The following is an 18,326-nucleotide window of genomic DNA, read 5'->3' on the forward strand; positions in this document are numbered from 1 at the left end:
GTCTTTTTTAGGTGCTGGTTAAAGCTAACACAGCCTCTTTCTTCTCAAAGAATTTCCAAATAAACTTAAATCCGGCAAACATAACTCAAAAGAGCCCTGAATTCCTGTTCTACAGACACTCTTTTAACAGTTCCTCACACTGAAATCATTCTGAGATTCCTATTAAAGCACAAACACTCAATATTGAATTTCCAACCACTATCACATTAAAACTTCCCATCAAGTCAACAGCAACAAAAACGTATTAGTGCTTAAAAAGCTACAGCTTGAAGAGTTGAATGACCTTGCTATAAAGGTGCCACTATAATTTTATCAAAACAATGCATGATAAAAAAAGTTTCAGAAGTAGGTCCAACTATTTAATACAGTTCAAGGTTAAAGATAAAACAAAATAATGACAGAAGTCACTCTTACCATGCATAAGTTTATAAAAGATGGGAGGACTATGCTGTCAAAAGCATTTTTCTGTGTTTTGCATTTAGGATATGTTTAGTAATAAGCATGACAGCTGTTCCTGATTTTCAAAGCCAACAGAGAAAAAAACCCCTTGATTTCTCATGACTTCAAAACTACAATTCTACTTACCACCTAATCCATTCTATCAATAGAATACCAGAATTCCAGTATCAAGGAAGTGTTCCAAGAAAACCTTTTCCCTATTTCCCACAAGAAGAATCATAATCCTATTTCTCTATGCCAAATATAGGGCAGATATTTGTAAATTAAAACCTGGTTTTCACACAACCAATAGCAGATATATTTTAACTGAACTTTATTCACTCCTTTACAAGTTTCTAAGGCTCTTTAGATGTTTTATTGTTAAGTTAAAAAAAAAAGAAAAAAGAAAAAAAAAACTACCAGGATTTTCAGGACTCTCAATGCTCAGAACAATGTTACCCTCATATTTTAAAAGATACAACTCCTTAGCTTTTGTGCTAAAAATCTCTGTGTTCATGATCCCACACAACAGAGAGAACTCCTACATTCACACAGATGAAAAATAATACACTTGCTTTAAAAAGGTTAAATCAGCATGGAAAGTATTCAAACCAAATTAAAATAACCTATGCACCAAAGAGGTTGATGTCATGTTTTCATAACCACCCAATTTGACAGGAATGGCCCCATTCCCCTAAGAAAACACTGTGTCAGTTTGATGCTATTGGCAAAACTCACACATCTACAGATCTGGGGCTTAGGCTATCAGAGAGCATCAGTATTCTGTAAACTCCAGCTAAAGAGGGGGCACTATAACCACAAAAACTTCTAAATGCCTCTTTTTATTAATACAGCTTTGTTCTCTAATGCTGGAAAACTCTATGAACTCTTACCCTGGTTGACCTTTATTTCTTTTAATAATTCTGTCTCATGTTTTTATTAGCAGCTTTACACACACACTGCACTGCTGTATCTTTCTGTGATACCTTCCAAGTTCATGAAAGGAGAAAGAAAAATGGGGGAAAAAAAGAATATAAGTTTAGGACACAATCCCAAATACTCTAATAAAGCAATTGGATGATGAGGAAAAAGAGCACAAAATATAAATCACACACCAGACAGAAGTGAGATACAACCATCATTCAGCATTCTTGGATTCAGGTTGATACCAGAAAAGTAACTGCAAAATCCAACTTCAACAGATTCTTTACTATGGATGACTGGAAAGGTAACCACGGAGAGGCAAACAGAATGTATTTATAGTGAAATAATCTTAGGGAACTCAGCGAGATTTAATAGTGGTATTTAAAAACCAAAATAAATTCTAATTCGTAAAACCAAAACAATTGTACGTCAAATTAAGAGCAACTTAAAAAAAACTACACAATTTGAGCAACTATAGTATTAAACAAGTAGGGTGGTAAAATATTTTACTTAACTGTGCTTGATGCAATCAGGAATTTTCTATCAAAGCTGTTGCCCTTATGATATTGAATTCAGCAAATGTGTTGCCAGACTTCAGTTTCTACAGGCAGAGTTTGATAATCTTTTTTTTTTCTTTTGGTTTAAAACTGAGAACAAAACCTCAGCAACCACTTTCCAAATTATTTTTCACTCATTTCAGACAGGGAAAAAAAAAAAGGGGCCTACACAAAAAAGAGAAGTATGTTTAGTTTGTTTCTGTTTCCTAGGTGAGAGTAGGGAAGATAACAATCAACAGTAGCAGTGACTTACATTGAAAAATAATTTTAGCAAAACAGAAGTTTCCAATGAAATCCAATTTTCTCTGTTCGCATGGAAGTCTGTAATGGTTGTCCCCTAGCAGATATACAGCTGACAAGATGGAAAGAAACTCCCCTCATGGAAAGAATGGAGAAAAGAGAAGAAATTTCAAATAAATGCATGGTTTTCCCAATCATATACTCAGAATACAAAAACTGCCCACTGCAGCCAGGCTGTGTGGACCACATTGGGTTCCACAGGGGTAACTTCATCATTTTCCCTTAAAAATTGGTGCTTCTGCACTTCAGACAGTAAAACAAAATATGCAACTCAATGCACATCTACTTCTTGCAACCAAGGGTAAGTTCATAGAAAACAAAACACCAATTACAGCTCAGTATTGAGGTGCTTTCTTAAGCTGACATTACAGACCCAACATCTCGTGCTTTTCCAAAGTCCCTCATATTTGGCTGCTCAAAATGGAAAAAAAAAAAAAAAAGGACTGAGAGCTGATACACTCCACTCCTGTAAGAGCAGCACCTTCTTCCCATCACAGCTATTAAATGTAAAACACAACCAGCAACAGCGGGAGGAATGTTTCACTCACTGAGCAACAATACGGCATCTCCAAAAATCTTTCAATTCATCAAATGGTCCGCTCATTTATCCTGCGCCTGCTCAGACTAGAGGGAAAAATCTTTCTTTGTTGCTGTTCACTTCAACTCCTTGAACCAGGGAAGTGAAATGCCTAGGACCTCCAAAAACTGGCCTGTCAACAGCTCTGCTGAGGGAAATACCCTGATCCCAGGCAATTCTCCAGGGACTGCTTTTTGAACAGCCCCAAACCATCAAACTCATTAGAGCCAGGCACTCAAATGGCACCCACAAATCACCTGAGACTAATGATCTGTCAGTACTTGCAAGATCACAAGAAAAAAATGCTACTTTTCTGTTTCTACTCCCAAATTACACTGAGAAAGAAGGGGACAACAAAGAAAACATTTCAAATTTAAGAAGCTGACTACATTGAGCACCTTTCTTTTTCTTTGAGCACAGCAACAATCTTTCTACATGGAAAGATCTATGTGGTGTTCTTAGGAGCCTGACAATCTTTTTATGGAATCTTTTAATTAAGCACTGCTATTAGTTGGTCAGGGAACTTTTGCTGTAGAAGCACCTCCCACCTCAGTGCATTTATTCAACAAATGCAGACATGCCTTTCCATATCTTGTTTTCCTGTAGTCACTGGAGATCACCTTTGATTTTTTTCTCAGAGTTAGATCACTGAAAAAAAATGATGTGTTTGCAATCAAGTGAAGCAGGTAACTCACAAGGTGCTCAGTAGCAAAGCCAGTAATCCCAGACAAGAGCAAAAGCTTCACCAGCAATTCCAAATGCCCTCTTTAACTGCTGAATAGATGAAGACACATGTAGGGAGAGGTTATGGCAACCAAATTCTGAAGGTCTGCTTCTTCACTTAAAATTTCATACCAGACAGAGGCATTTAATCTGGTTTTAACACAAGAGAATCTTTACAAAACCATGATAGGAATGATGCCTTCAAACACTTGTATTTTGATGTTTTGGGTCTCATTAGTGATTTGGAAACATGGACAACTCTTCTGGTAATGGAGTTCATCACTACATCCACCTATCTGCTACTTGTATAACAGCTTAGGTTCCCAAGGAATAGTATGTTAAACAAGGACAGAAAGGAAACACATGAACCCTGATCACATCTTCATTCCCTAAGAAATACAGACTAATTTGAAAGAAAGGAGGAATATTTCAGAAGTTTATTACTGCCTGTGATGCATAATGGCAACTAAGAGGAAATCCATGCTTCCAAACCCAGGAAGTTACAGAGGCTGGAAAAACAAGTTGTTAATAACTGAATGTGCCTGACATCTACCATGACTGGCTAGAGAAGGTCCACTTTCCTTCAAGGCCTTTAGCAATATCCCCTCCACAAGGTGGGTTTGAACTGAACCTCAAGGAACACATGGAATTTGAAATGAAGCAATCAGGCCCACAGCAATTAAGAATTACCATTCCCAACTTAAATCATACAAACAAATGTCCCAAACCAAAAGGCGCAAGTCAGCAGCTGCCATTTCCTAACAGGAATGACAAATCTGGAGTGGTTCACCCTCATTTTTGGTGAAAAAAAAACTTATCTGTGCCCCCATGGCAATTTTTGCTATTAGCAAGCAGTGACACTGTGGCAACATGGTTTAAAGTCATATCTTTGAACTGCCTGAGAATCTCTGAAATTGTGATACATTGCCAACAGAGCCTTTCAAAAGATTAAAACAAACACGTGAAGTTCTCAAGTATTATGACTGGGTTTGAAACACTGCAGGTCAAAAAAGGACATATTTTTATGTTTCTTCTTTAACACTCAGGAACTCTCTAAGAACACACTGAAATAATTGGAAACTACAGAGATTATTAGGATGAAAGAAAAGCATGATCCTGTTTAAAGAAACACAGTTTCAAACAAGTAGAGGCATGTTTATGTGCATGTCAATGAAAACAGCAGTTCAAAGCAGAATTTTTAGTGGAAGAGTTCTGCTGTGCTACAAGTGGGTAAATGCTTCTAACAAAGGTGGCACCACCCCAGAGAAGTGACAAACTACAGCTACAGTACAATGAAAGTGGCAGATAAAGACATAACTGCAGACAATTTGAAGAAAAGCTGACAGTGAAATATATTTGCAAAATTAGCTCTCATCTTCCCATAGTATAAATGTTATATATGAAAAAATTGTTAAGTAGCTTCAGTTTTTCTACTTGTTTTCCCAGAGGGGGAAAAATGCCTCAGTAGCTTGGAGGTGAAATCTGCAACAACAACCACAGTAAAGAAACTCCACAATAGCTGTTAGTCAAACAGCTGCCACTTCATACTAGAAAAGGCTGATCAAATTCTGACAGTTCTGAGATCTGTAACCTTTTTTTTTCCACATTTCTTCTCAGTTTGTTGTCCTCAGAAATCTGTGTTGAGAGACATAACACAAGCAGCTTGACTCCAGCTGGAATAGCAAGCAAAAACAGTCTTGCTGGAGCCAGCACTTCCAAAGATGCTCCCCAATATGCTCATCCACTCATTTCACTCCACAGAGAGAACAAAAGGATGCACAAAAAGCCACGGATGTATTTCTCTACCTATTTGTAATGTGCACAAACTACAGCTCCATTCCTCTGCACATCCACCTGTAGCAAACCTGAAACTGAGGCTGCACTTTGGAAGGTCAATTCCTTGGAATTACCGCAGCACATTCCAAAAGGCTGATCTCAACATTCCTTCCTAGAGAGCTGGATATTGGGCTGGTGACTGAAATGAAGAAGGTAGGTGGTGTGTGGAAGCAGAGTTGTTAAACAGCTGGCAACATCTGTGTCCCAGCTATTAGCACACAACATTTACTAACTAAAACCAAAACAATGACCAATTTTTGGACTTGTAGCAGTTTCCACATCCATTTCATTTGCTCTGATCTGTTTTCAACAAAAAAATGGTAGTCACAAGGAGAGACAGTAGAAAATACATTTAAGTAATGCCATTTAATATTTCTTTTGTAGCAAGATTAGGCTTCTGGTAGTCCAGAATGCCTCTTGTTTTGAAGAAGCAATAGAAACTCATCGAACATAAAATCTTGGTAACTTCTCCTCAGCTTATCCACACTGTAAACCATCAAATCCTCAGCTCACTTAAAGTAATTTTTGATAATATTAAAGATAAACTTCTGCTAATGATAATATTGCAGAAATACAGTATCATTAACATACAATTCCTTAATAATTGTAATTTGCTTCCCTGATGTTTTGTTTTCCTGCATTAGGCAGCCAACAGAAACAACACAGCAGCAGGAAGATTATAATACATGGTAAATAACAAATCGAGAATTCTGAAGAATCACTATGAAAATACAAATTAACTTCATTTGCAGAATTTAATTTTCTAGTTTACTGTTAGTAATTTTCAACCAAGTAGATCTGTTTGGATTTAAAAAAAAATACTAACCCCATTTACTTCAGTACATCATGCTATACACATTTGAGACAGAAGATATGAAGCTCCATTGGACAAGAGTAGATTATTTCTCATTCATGGACTCAGATCACTTCAGCCAGATCAAGCACACACATTCCTCATCCTACAGACTCCCTAGAATGCTCTATGCAATGTGGAATCTGTCCAAGCCTAGAATACCCAAACTTTGCAAATCGCAAGTTCCCCCCTTTTTTTTTTTATTTTAGGTCTGCAAACAGCCTCACTGACTAACAATATATCACAAAAATCACAACATTTTAACATATAAACAAAAAAAAAATTCTTCCATCTAGTTGATAACGGACATGGAGTTTGCAAACTGAAGGATTTCCGCAGTTAAAACATGAGAATGGCTGTAAAGTTCACACACCTGCTCTCACAACACTTTTTAACAAGCACAGAAAAATCACAATATTCAGTTGAGTTGTATCTGAAAAGCTACCCTGTCAGCAGCCAGTTCATCCTGCTCTACCCTAACCCACAGTTCAGTTCCAATTCAGAGGAAAAAAAATATCAATCTTCAGGTGAAATTACAGGAGATCAGCGAGCCTTGAAGGTCCTGCTCTTCTCGCCTGCTCCCAGCACACAGCCCCACTCCACTGCTCAGCTGGGCACCTTTGTGAAACCATTCCTGCATATTCAGCTGCACCAAGTGAGATCCTTATCTGGGGGTTAGTGAGCTGAATGGCTTCACAGAAGATATCCAACAAAGGACAGGCAAAAAAAAATTCCAGTTGGAAGGTGAGACCTCTCCTATTTTACATCAGAAAGCCAGTAGATTAGCTCTTAGTTTCTCATCAATACAATTTTCTGAAGAATGTGAGAAAGAAAAATCCTTAAAACACCTAAATACCAACCTTGCTCAGCCCTGTTCACAACAGCTTGTGAAATCTGATACAATCAAAGAATGATGTAAGGCTTTCTACAGGTTGGAATACAACTTTACAGCCATAAATAGTAACCAGCACATTTAACAACCAAACACCTTTAAGCAGCTTGTCTTTCAGCAAATCAGCTATTCTATTAAAAAGGAAAGGATTATGTTGACAAAACCAAGTTAGACAAAAAGCATTAACTTACCGAATCCAGAAAGCAGAGATAGGTTCCTGAGCTCTGAATCACTGCTTGATTTTTAGCAAATCCAACTGTTGAGAAAGCAAAGACAAAAAGATGGAAGAGCTTTTACTGTTGCATCTTTTTAAATCTTAATAAAGTGAGGAACAAATGAAAGAAAATACAAAAATCAGTATCACATAAAGTATCAAATTCTTCCATATTGAAAGCAAGGTAATTTGTGAATATTTAAATAGCATGCCTATGTCAGTCACCTTCTCTGAGCACCAGATTTCTACAATCAATTAGAATAAGACTACTTTTGCCAGCCCTCCCCAAAGACATAATATGTGATGTACATTTTGAAGAGAGCAAGTTTCATATCCAGAACCTCAGCTTGTAGAATCACAGAATGCTTTGGTCTGGAAAGGACCTTTAAAGGTCATCTAGGCCAAGCCCTTGCAAAGAGCAGATGCTGAAAAACCTTGGCTGTACGTACACTCATCTTTTAAGTCCTAAAAAATACCTGCAAATCACAAAAGAGGCAGAGAAGGACCAGAAACTGCTGTTCTTCTCATCAGAGTTCTCAAAAGGACACAAAAAGTTCTGTTCCTTGGTGCTTGTGAAGTAGAAAGTTTGCAAATACAAAACCATCCTGTACCATTTATGTACAGGCACGTGTAATGCAGAGGGGAGCCAAACCAGGCTTATTTATTAGATACAGACACGGAGCACAAAGGTGGCTTATTTATACCATAACATGTTGTATCATCAGTGGAGACCACACTGAAATGTCACTTCAAACAAACGACATCATTAGCACCTAGGGTGACCTCCTGACACTTGGTGAGTCTTTTTACCTACCCGTTCATTTCAGGACCCTGAAGCAAAGAAGAATTTTTTTTTTATTTTAGCTTAATTTCTGAAGCAGGAGAGGATTAAAAAAATGGCAGAACCAGACAAATAGGAAGGAGCAGGAAGCCACAGCTGAAGGTAAGGATGGGACTGCAGCAACCACTGAAATACACCCTCAAGGAGGGAATGCTTACCTGGGATCACTTTTGGAGGTAGACAAAGTGTACCTGAGTCCCTGCCCTAAGCAGAATTGTAAGAAAAGCCCACACTATATCCAGTGTTAGTCTGAAAAATGCTGCATGGATTCCACACATGTAACACTTAAGCTTTCTTTAGAGTACTTAATGGAACCAAGTCAGGGAATCCAGCAAGATCACCCTGACCTGCAAAATAAACGTTGTGAAGACATGCAATACTGTAGGGTTTTAACTCCTTAGGGAGCAAAGCTGGAAACGTAAAGCCAAAAAATCTCACCATGAAATAGAGCAGAGTAATTTTAATTAATATTATCCATAAAGTTTCTGATTTTGCATTTGAAAAAAAAAAGCAGAGTTCTGTAATTCTCTTATCTTTCTATGTGTTACAAGTTTAAGTTTGCTCAGGAAACAGATTTAACTGGGCTCAAAGGTTCCCTTAGTTGTAATGCACGTGCTCCTTGGCTGTTTTGCTGAGCTATCCAAGTACAGAAAAAGACTTATGACTGCATTTCTTACTGCCTCCAAGGAACATTATGTCAACCACTACCAGAACACAACTAATAAAAGCTCTTCCTTATGACTGTGTTATTTTTTCTCATGCACTTTAATCCTCACCTTAACTTCTCTTCATTGTGGGTTTTTCAGATTTATTATTTTACAGGATGTTTACATGCTACCTTTTACAGACCAATGAATATCTAATCTCATCTATACAGTAACTCTCAGTCTCCTTCCTACTGGCAGTAAAAAAGCAGCTGGCAAAGACAGGAGCTGCCACAGCAGCAGAGCTGGATCCTGGCATGAGCAGTTTCAGTGGGAAACAACTGATGCAAGTCAACAGGTCTGGACACGCCAAAGCAGCAAACCCCCAGTTCTGTGGAGGTCCCTACTCAAGCAAGAGGTAAAAGAACAGCACAAAAACGATGACAGAATTAAAAAATTGCCCAGCATCAAAAGAATCAGTATTATCAGAAGCCACAGCAGCTGTAAAGCAGCCTGGACTTACATTTCAGTGCTGTCATTAACACACCCAAATATTTCATCAGCCTTCACTGGATAGCAGTGAATTACAAGGAATCAAAAATGTAAGAAAAGAGTGAAGGAGGCTTCAAGGCAACTACAAGATGGTAATTATATTACTCTATGAACTTTCTGAAGTATTTCAGATCTCATCTTCAAATCAACCACTTTAAATAAAATCATGAAATATCTAGTATTTGTTATGAGAAAGAGTTGGAAAATATTTTTTGCTGTGTTTAAGACAGAGACATCCTGAAGTTTTCATATGCCAGATATCTTTTAGAGGAAAGAGAGAGAAGAAAATACATGTATTTTTTTAATTATTAAGAAGATAAATATAAGTCCCCATGGAAAAAACTAGGTATTAAAAATTCTTTCACCACAACAAATTCTGTGTTTGGCATGAGTAAAAAAAATTCTTTAATATTACTCTACTGAACAAAATGAAATGTTTGTGCCAGGTCTCTGAGTTTTGTAAGGCCTTCTTACTTGGTGAAAAGAGCCTGTTACCATGGTTACAGCCGTAAAAACTTAAGCCTCAGTGAGATATTAACATTCCTCACTCTTGGAAAGAAAAAGGTTTCCTTTTTTGAGGCAAGTGACCCTTTCTTTTTTCCTAGGTTCTCCCCCTTTCTTTTACATGTTAGAAAAGAATCAGAAATAAATCCTAATCTTGTGTAAATAGTTGAAGATGTGAAGCCTGACTAGTACATTGTTTCTGTACCAAAGCATCTTCTTTTAAAGGCAAGACTCCTTCCAGTTGTACCTAGTCCTCAACAAAATGAAAATAAATCACCAAAAGCAAACAAATAATATAGATTTCAAGTAACCCGCTTCTAAAATTTAACAACCATGAAGTAAAGATGGCCTTGTTTTAATGGTGACCTGAGAGTGTCTTCCACATGGATAAGCCTGGATTTAGTTTTTAGCAGCATTATGCATTTCATACTATTATTTAAATAGTGCACAGCTGCCCCTCCCACCTGCAATTTATTAAAGATCTGTTCCGTCTCCAGCTACCCCAACACTGACAAATGCATGCTAAACCAAAAAATAATCTGACATATCCCTAATGGCACAATGGAATTCACAACTGGAACTCAGTTTTAGGTTCAGTTTTCTGAAGTGCAAAGGTGAACAGACATCAGAATTCTAAAATTTTAAAAAAAAACCATCCTGCTTGTGTGTTCTGGCAAACTAAAACCTAGTTTATACACAATTGATATAACACTCAAGTAGGAACAAGACTTTAGACATAGCAAATGTTTATAAAAATGGAAAATATGTTACACAACACGATGGTATTAGCAAAAACATTCCTAACAATCTTAAGTATCAGAATTAACAACCTCTGGGATTATTCTTTCACTTAAGAAATTGTAACCCACTTAGTTTCTTGATCATCAACTACTAAAGTCAGTTTTGAAAGGAGAGTGATCACCCTACAGTGGAGGGAGGAGACCAAAGAAAAAAAAGTTACAGGATTATGAGTAACTCTTGACATTGCTCAACTCCAGCTGTATCAGTTGCCCAAAAGAGAAAAATTCCCTCTAAAAACCTTTCTGCCTTTCGTCACTACCAGCCCAATAGTTCTAATATTACAAGCTGCACTGTCGAAACAACACCAGTTCATGCTAGAGGTATTAAAATACTAAAAATATTTATAGTAAGGGTTATGCTGTGTTACTTCAGTATTGCTACGTCTGACAACTATTTAAAAACAGATGTAAAGCCTACAGTCAGCAGAAAGGACAGTAAATAAAGCCAGGGGCCTCTACCAGGCTGCAGATTAATTCAGTGCAAAAAACATGCAATTTACTTGCATGTTTCAACAGGGGATGAAAATCAAACTTTCTGAAACAGAACTGGGCTTTTGCATAAGAAGGTTTTGAGGAGACTGTAATAAACCTAAGTTTCTTTCCACTTCAAACAGGAGGGTGTAGTGAAAAAACAGAAACTGCCCAAATTTTGTGTTACAGTGTTTCCAAAGTGTTATTTTTAAAAGATAACTTCAAAGACACAAACTTGGAACCAATGTTTTAACGATTCCTACCTGTCTACTCATTAAAACAATGTCCAGAATGACAGAAAAATTGGTTACACAGCTCCAGTACAAAATGTGAGCACACTGTTCTTCCTTTGTCCTGCTGTTCTTCCTCAGAACACAGAGGTGATCTTCCAACTTTACTGTCACTCAACAACAGCTCCTCCAAACACCAAGTGACTTTTATTTCTTTTTTACATTTTAGGAAGATTTTGCACTAAAACCCCCTAAACATAAAACAAGCAAAAGAAAATCTGTTTAAAGAGATTTGTTTGTAATCTCCTGCAGTGGGTGTGACTCATATTAGCATGCAAATGAATAGGGGATCACATCACACACCTGTCTGCCAGCTCACTAAATATATTGTTTTAGCCCTCTGAGTGAATACTTGGGACTCTGGAGAGAGATTTTAGTTCACATAAAAGCTTCTGAAACCTCTGCTTTGATTTGATCATTGAAACCATATAAAAAAGGTATTTATTTTCTATTTCAGGGTCTATTTCACTGGACAGAAAGATATGCATTTACTTCTAAAATCTTTATGTAAGAAATTTTGATTTTTTTTTTCTTAAAACCCATCTCCTGAAGACAAATCAGATATCAGAAAGCCACAATAAAATTGTAAGCATTAACAACATTGTGTATACTACAATTAAACAAAATACTTTTGCTTTTGCAGAGTAGAGCACACAAGTGCTAAGCCAAGTTCTTCTTTCCTTGAACATATAAACAAATTTTACAGAGCCCAAAGCAACAGGGGCCAAATTCAAATTGGAATGAGTTTTCAAACAGAGCTCTAGAAAACAATGTGGCTTTTTTTCCATTGCAGTGCAAAAGGCTATGGAGACACTTTTCAAACTGAAAACCAGAAGGTGCCTGCAGTAAGAACCAAACTCTCACAAAATCACTATTAAGCTACATACCACCTCGAGGCTGAGAGGAATCATTGCTCCCAATGATCACTGAAACACCAACTTCTTCCAACTTGATCTTCCACTTTTCAATTATTTCAGCTGAGCCATCCTAGAAAAAATAATGACTTAGATGCAGCTATTTTCATTTGTATGGTGAAGCAACCCAGAAATTCTTGTCACAGACAGAATTTACTTGGACAGTATTTTAAAGATTTGAAATGCACCTTACTGGCATCATTGAAAATTGACAGCTCCATGGTTCCTTTAAAATCTTGTTCCCAAACTGACTTTAAGCATTCATCTAACCAGCACTCACTGTTGTGAACAGGCACAATGATAGACTACAAAAAAAAACAAAGAAAGATGCACATCAGAAAGCATATTTTTATTTACTTACATATATTTATTAGAAAGGAGAAGTAGCAGCCCTAGCAGATCCTTCTGAAACTAACTTTCACCAAAAAAATGCACCTTAAAAATATAAAAGTAGGCAAAGAACCTCTATTTTTATTACAAATATATGATTTGCTTTCTTCTCTACCAAGCTTCTTTTCAAATTAAGTTCCACAAGATGGTTTTTGGTAGAAGTCCAAGGAAACAAGAGAGACCACTGAAGCAAACTCACAAATCTCTAACACCACCCTAACCTGTTTCTAGAAATTCTGCATTTCTCAAGACTCTACCTCACTTTTGTCTTCTATTAATACATCTTATTCACCGATTTCTCTTCAAGCCTAATTGGAGATGCTCATATATGCAGCCGGACCCTCAGGCTGCAGGCAAGTTTTAAAAAGTTATTCCACCTACAACTGCTCTAAAGCACATTGGAAGTTGATTTGTGATGTAGTTCCATACTCCAGCTGCAGGCTTTCCTCCTACAGCCTCCCAAAGCAGGAAAATATACCTGAAATATTTTAAAATTGGTTAGAAAGAAGAGAGGAGGGCTTTATCTGTTCAGTTACTCATCACTGGTCTAATTACCCCTAAAAAGCCAACAACCCCAAAATTCTTTCAGTGTCTCAAAACAGAACATGTTTTCTTCACAGCATGCAAAGGCCTGAGAAATCAGCCCAGTCATCCACTGGCAATGTTTGCAAAGGGAGAGCCCAAGTTTGTACCTGTTAAAATTATTTATAGATGGGGAACTTAAGGGCCTAAGTAACTCATTAAAAGTCTCATGGGACATTTCAAGAAGTCCCTGGAAACACAACTTAAATTCCTCATTATGTGGGGTAACCACAAACGCATGGTTGGAAGAAAGGGAGGATTTGTTCCTATTGTGAGCAGGACAGAATCCTAAGAAACAAAATACTGGGATACTGAAATTGAAATATTCACTATTTAGTACCATGGGAACACATGTACATCGTGTAAATACACACGGGTGCACACATCAGAAGGCAGATTTTTGGACACTGAAGGATGCACACACAGGTACAACCCAGTCCTGTGTAGGGTACAATGATTAACAACATTTCACAGCCAAATAAAATACCAAACATCTCAAATGAATGAACCTCCTGATTTTTGGCAGGATGATGGAATAGCTCTTAAAAGAAGTAGGCCAAAAGGTCTCTAAAATTTTATGCAAAGTAGGCCTTTGACTTGTGTTTTAGAACGATAAATATAATAGGGAGAAACAAACAAAAAAAAAAGTGAAACTGATTACCCAGAAATTACAACACACTGACAAAAAAAATTATTTCAGAACTGTCTCAGATTAGTACTTTGAGACTAAAAAAAAGCAAAAAATCTGATATTCTGAAGTACTATATTCAATTTACTCATGATATGAATATTCTTTATGAGGACATGGCAATTAAAAATGACCCTAAACATTCATACCAACCAATCTAACATATTCATTTAGGATAAAAGATGCCACAATTCTTCCAATGACAATATAAACTTGTGCAGTTTTGCACAAACCAGAAAAATCAGTTATTTTTCAATTTGTTTTCTGATTCACTCAGTAAAAATTTGACTAAACCATCACCAATTAGCTCGCCATTGGTTTGAAAACTGGAACTTCTTTGCTTTTTTTTTCTGTGGTGTACTCCTGTTTTAAGTCAGGGCAGCACTGCAAAACAGCAAGACAATTTTTGACCTTGCTGTTTAGCTTGAACTGAAAGCAGAAAAATGTACTTTTTAAGGGTACCACATATAAAACAACCCATAAATACTTGATGGCACTGAGGTGCTCTGAACTGAACTGCTTGTAATATATTAACATGCTCCTAAACACATTACTGTGAGCAAATTCTATTTCCATGGAACCACAACCACCATATAGAACTGGACACCTGCCAAACTAAGGCCCAGAGCTGAACTGCTGATGATATTTCTGTGTAAAACCTGAAAAATTAACAAATCCACAAGTAACTGTACTCAGCAATAGGATTAACACCTCAGAGTATTGCTGATTTTGTATACTAGAGTTTTCTTAGGTTCCACCATTCTTGCTCACTTCACTGTTTTTCTGTGTTTAGTTTTAGTTTGAGGATAAATCAGAAATCCAGCCTTTCATTTCGCTCTTGTTCATTAGTAGATTTGTACCCTGGCTTAAGAGTTACAATTGGGCAGTTATTAATTGGCTTTTAATGCCACGTGACTGTATCAGAATATTTCAAACTCCTTGGACCATTTAAAGAGGGGAAAAACATGACCCAGGGCACTATTTCACATACAGGTGCAGTCTCATAGCAAAAATATCAGCTGGTAGTAACCTCCAGAAAATGTGTCTGCTTCTTCTGTCCCAAAACAAGATCAGCTACAGCCCTGCCACTGCTGACAAACCCTCTCTCCAGGGATAAACAGCAGCCTTGCTAAGGCACTCACTAAAAGCAGCCATAAAGGAGACATGGAATGCTTTTCCCAGTGTCCTTTTGCTACATTTATGCCAACTCCTACTTCCCAATCCCAGCACAGATGATTATTCTAGTTCTGCTTGCAGCAGCCCTTCCTGGATTTCAAGAGTGCTACCAAAACAGTGAACTACAGAGAGTGTAAAGCTCTCTCAAAATAAATTTGAGTATTTGGGACATAAATTGCAAACAACTAATGTGCTTTTGGCCTTACAAATCATCTGAGTGACAATCTGAGTCAGAATTACCATTTCATTAGCCGAGGCTGATTTATAACATCCAACACAGAGGAGTCTCGTGGCCGATGAGCCAAATATGACTCCTAAAACACAGCTATGAATCAAACCTGGACTTGAGCATTGCGACACTACTTGCATTTCCCTGAACTCCACACATTCTAGGTGAGTATTATCTATCTATCTATCAATCTATCTATCTATCTATCTATCTATCCTTTTATATCTCTACTAATGCAGCTATATAGGCACAGATAGAGATATATGTTGTGCATTTAACTTTATTTATCTATGTGTTTAATTTACATGTAAGTGCACATATATAAAAAATTTATATGTATATAATACATAATACATAATACATAATATATACTATATAATATATATTATATAATAGATATTATATATACACACTATATATACATACATAAAATGTGTATATATATAAAATACATATATTATAATATACCTTATCAGATAATATACACACACGCACTATATATACACATATATATGTTTATAAATGTATATGTTTATATAAAACAAACCTATGTATATGTTTATTTAAAATAAACACTGTATATGTTTATATAAAAACAGGTACGGAAAGTGACAGAAGCAGGAAGTGGTGCAGGAAGATTTTACGACTCAGATTGCCAGCCCCGTGTACCCAAGGTGCCGCAGGAGCCGGGGCAGCGAACCCTCCGGGAGATCGCTCCGGGGCCAGCCCCGGCCCGCCCGAGCCCCGCCGTGTCCGCAGCGGGCACACCCGGCCCGGCCCGGCCCGTCACGTACCACCTGCACCGGGGGCTCGGGGCTGCCGCCGCCTCCGCCCGGCTCCGCCATCGCCGCCGCCGCGGGGAGGAGCGGCAGGAACAACCACAGAGACGGAGCGAGAGCGGCCGGAAGAGGCTCCATTGGCGGCGGCAGCCGAGCCCCGGCCCCGGTCCGTGAGGGGATCCAGGGCTCCGGCCCATGAGGGGACCCCAGGACCCGGCCCATGAGGGGAACCCCGGACCTGGTCCATGAGGGGACCCCCGGACCCGGCTCCGGCTCATGAGAGTAGCCCCGGCCCCGGCTCCGGCTCATGAGGGGCCCTCAGGATCTGGTCCGTGAGGGGATCCCCGGCTCCGGCCCCGGCCCCAGCTCTTGAGGGGACCCCAGGACCCGGACACGGTCCATGAGGGGACCCCAGTACCCGGACCCGGCCCGTGAGGGGACCCCAGGACCCGGACCCGGCCCATGAGGGGGCCCCCGGCTCCGGCCTCGGTCCATGAGGGGATCCCCGGCCCCGGATCATGAGGGGACCCCAGAACCTGGTCCATGAGGGGATCCATGGCCCTGGTCAATGAGGGGCCTCAGGACCCGGACCCGGCCCATGAGGAGATCCCCGGCCCATGAGGGGATCCCAGGACCCGGCTGCAGAGACACTCGTACGGAAAATTACGCTTTGAAAAAAAAAAAACCAAAAAAACAGTGTCCACAAGGAAGACAGAGGACTCCTGCAACGTTATTCGAACAGAGGGAGAGAGCCACCGGGGCACACGCCCGCGGGGTTTTCTCTCTCTCTCTCGGTGCTGGAGGACGCAGCCTCCTTTTATCCCGAACTCGGGCCGCGTGTTGCCCTCTCCTTCCCCAGTGCTGAGGCACCGGGAAGCTACAGCCTTCCCGAATCGCCTACCACGTATTCCCCCCTTAAACATGTCATTTGCACCAAAAGTTCAGTTCAGGCTTGTGCCTGAACTTCAAGAGTGAAGCTGTCAGGGCTCTGTAGCAAACCTGCAGCTTGAAGTTAATAGAGACATTAAGACCCATTTCAAGGACGTTAACACCCATAGCTTCACCCATCGAATTGTTTGTTAAGACATTAGCACATATCTTTCCTCTCACATTGATTGAATAGGTGCTGCCAGCGCTTCCCCACCTATTCTCTAAGCTCAATCCTGTAAATTTCAGTGTTAAAATGCTTTTTCCAAGTTGTTTCCCACACTGAGGTATGGCAGCAGGTTGTTGCCTGCTTGAACTGAAATCTGAGGAAACGGAAACAAATTTTTCGCTTTGGAGTTGTCCATTGTACATATTCCTGGAGAATGATAATGTTAATGCAAGTGTTCTCGAATCTCTTCAGTCTAGGCTTTTCTTGGTCCTGAACTACTGTGTTCAGTGCTTTTTTATTTAAAAAGTTTCTAATAACCTTCCAAACGGCAAATTGCTGGTGGTAACAAAGCCATTATCATAGAATCATGGATTGTAAAGGGGTTGGAATGGAATGGAACGGAATGGAATGGAATGGAATGGAATGGAATGGAATGGAATGGAATGGAATGGAATGGAATGGAATGGAATGGAATGGACCTTGAAGATGATCCAGTTCCAGCCCCTACCATGGGCAGGGACACCTTCCACTGTCCAAGGCTGCTCCAAGCCCTGTCCAGCCTGGCCTTGGACACCTCTATGGATGGGACAGCCACAGCTTCTCTGGGCAATCCCCACCTTCACAGTAAAAAAATTGTTCCTGGTATCTAACCTGAATTTCCCCTCTTTCAACTCGTATCCATTACTCCTAGCCCAGTCACTGCAGTTCCTGACAAAGAGTCGCCCTCCAAATTCCTTGTAGGCCCCTTCAGATACTGGAAGGCGTTTCAAAACATACTGGAAAGTTTTATTGATAATTTTTAAACTGAAATTATGGTTGTGCAATCACTTACTCCCTTGAAAGTATTCAAAGCTAAAAGAGATTGCAGCACCAGGCCCTGTACAACAACCTATTCAGAATTTCTAAAATTTGCACAAAGCAATCTTTGTTAAGCAAAATCCTGAGATTATCCCTTGTTTATTTGAAGAGCCTGTTAAACAGCCAGACAATTCAAGGAGCAAACAGAGCAGAGTTATCTTAAAATGTTGGTTGGCACACAAGTCGGAGAACTGAGGA

At 39.1% G+C, this 18,326-nt stretch overlaps 1 protein-coding gene across 4 annotated transcripts in view; it reads right to left on the minus strand.

The window, feature by feature from the left end:
* The window catches only part of B3GNTL1 (UDP-GlcNAc:betaGal beta-1,3-N-acetylglucosaminyltransferase like 1), a 101,564-nt gene extending 85,324 nt beyond the window's left edge, over positions 1–16,240 (minus strand). Inside the window, exons 1-4 of one of the 4 annotated variants that reach the window (XM_066332120.1) lie at positions 16,190–16,240; positions 12,519–12,635; positions 12,304–12,403; positions 7,292–7,356 (exon numbers count right to left, since the gene is read on the minus strand). In XM_066332120.1, the coding sequence (XP_066188217.1) occupies positions 7,292–7,356; positions 12,304–12,403; positions 12,519–12,635; positions 16,190–16,240 (333 nt within the window). Of the gene's footprint in view, positions 1–2,172; positions 2,290–6,653; positions 6,791–7,291; positions 7,357–12,303; positions 12,404–12,518; positions 12,642–16,189 lie in introns of those variants that run through there. The other 3 variants (XM_066332117.1, XM_066332119.1, XM_066332118.1) reach the window with 3 other exon arrangements.
* Between the last annotated feature and the right edge of the window lie 2,086 nt (positions 16,241–18,326).

Source organism: Sylvia atricapilla, chromosome 18, assembly GCF_009819655.1.
Source record: "Sylvia atricapilla isolate bSylAtr1 chromosome 18, bSylAtr1.pri, whole genome shotgun sequence".
In the NCBI taxonomy this organism is placed as follows: Eukaryota; Metazoa; Chordata; class Aves; order Passeriformes; family Sylviidae; genus Sylvia; species Sylvia atricapilla.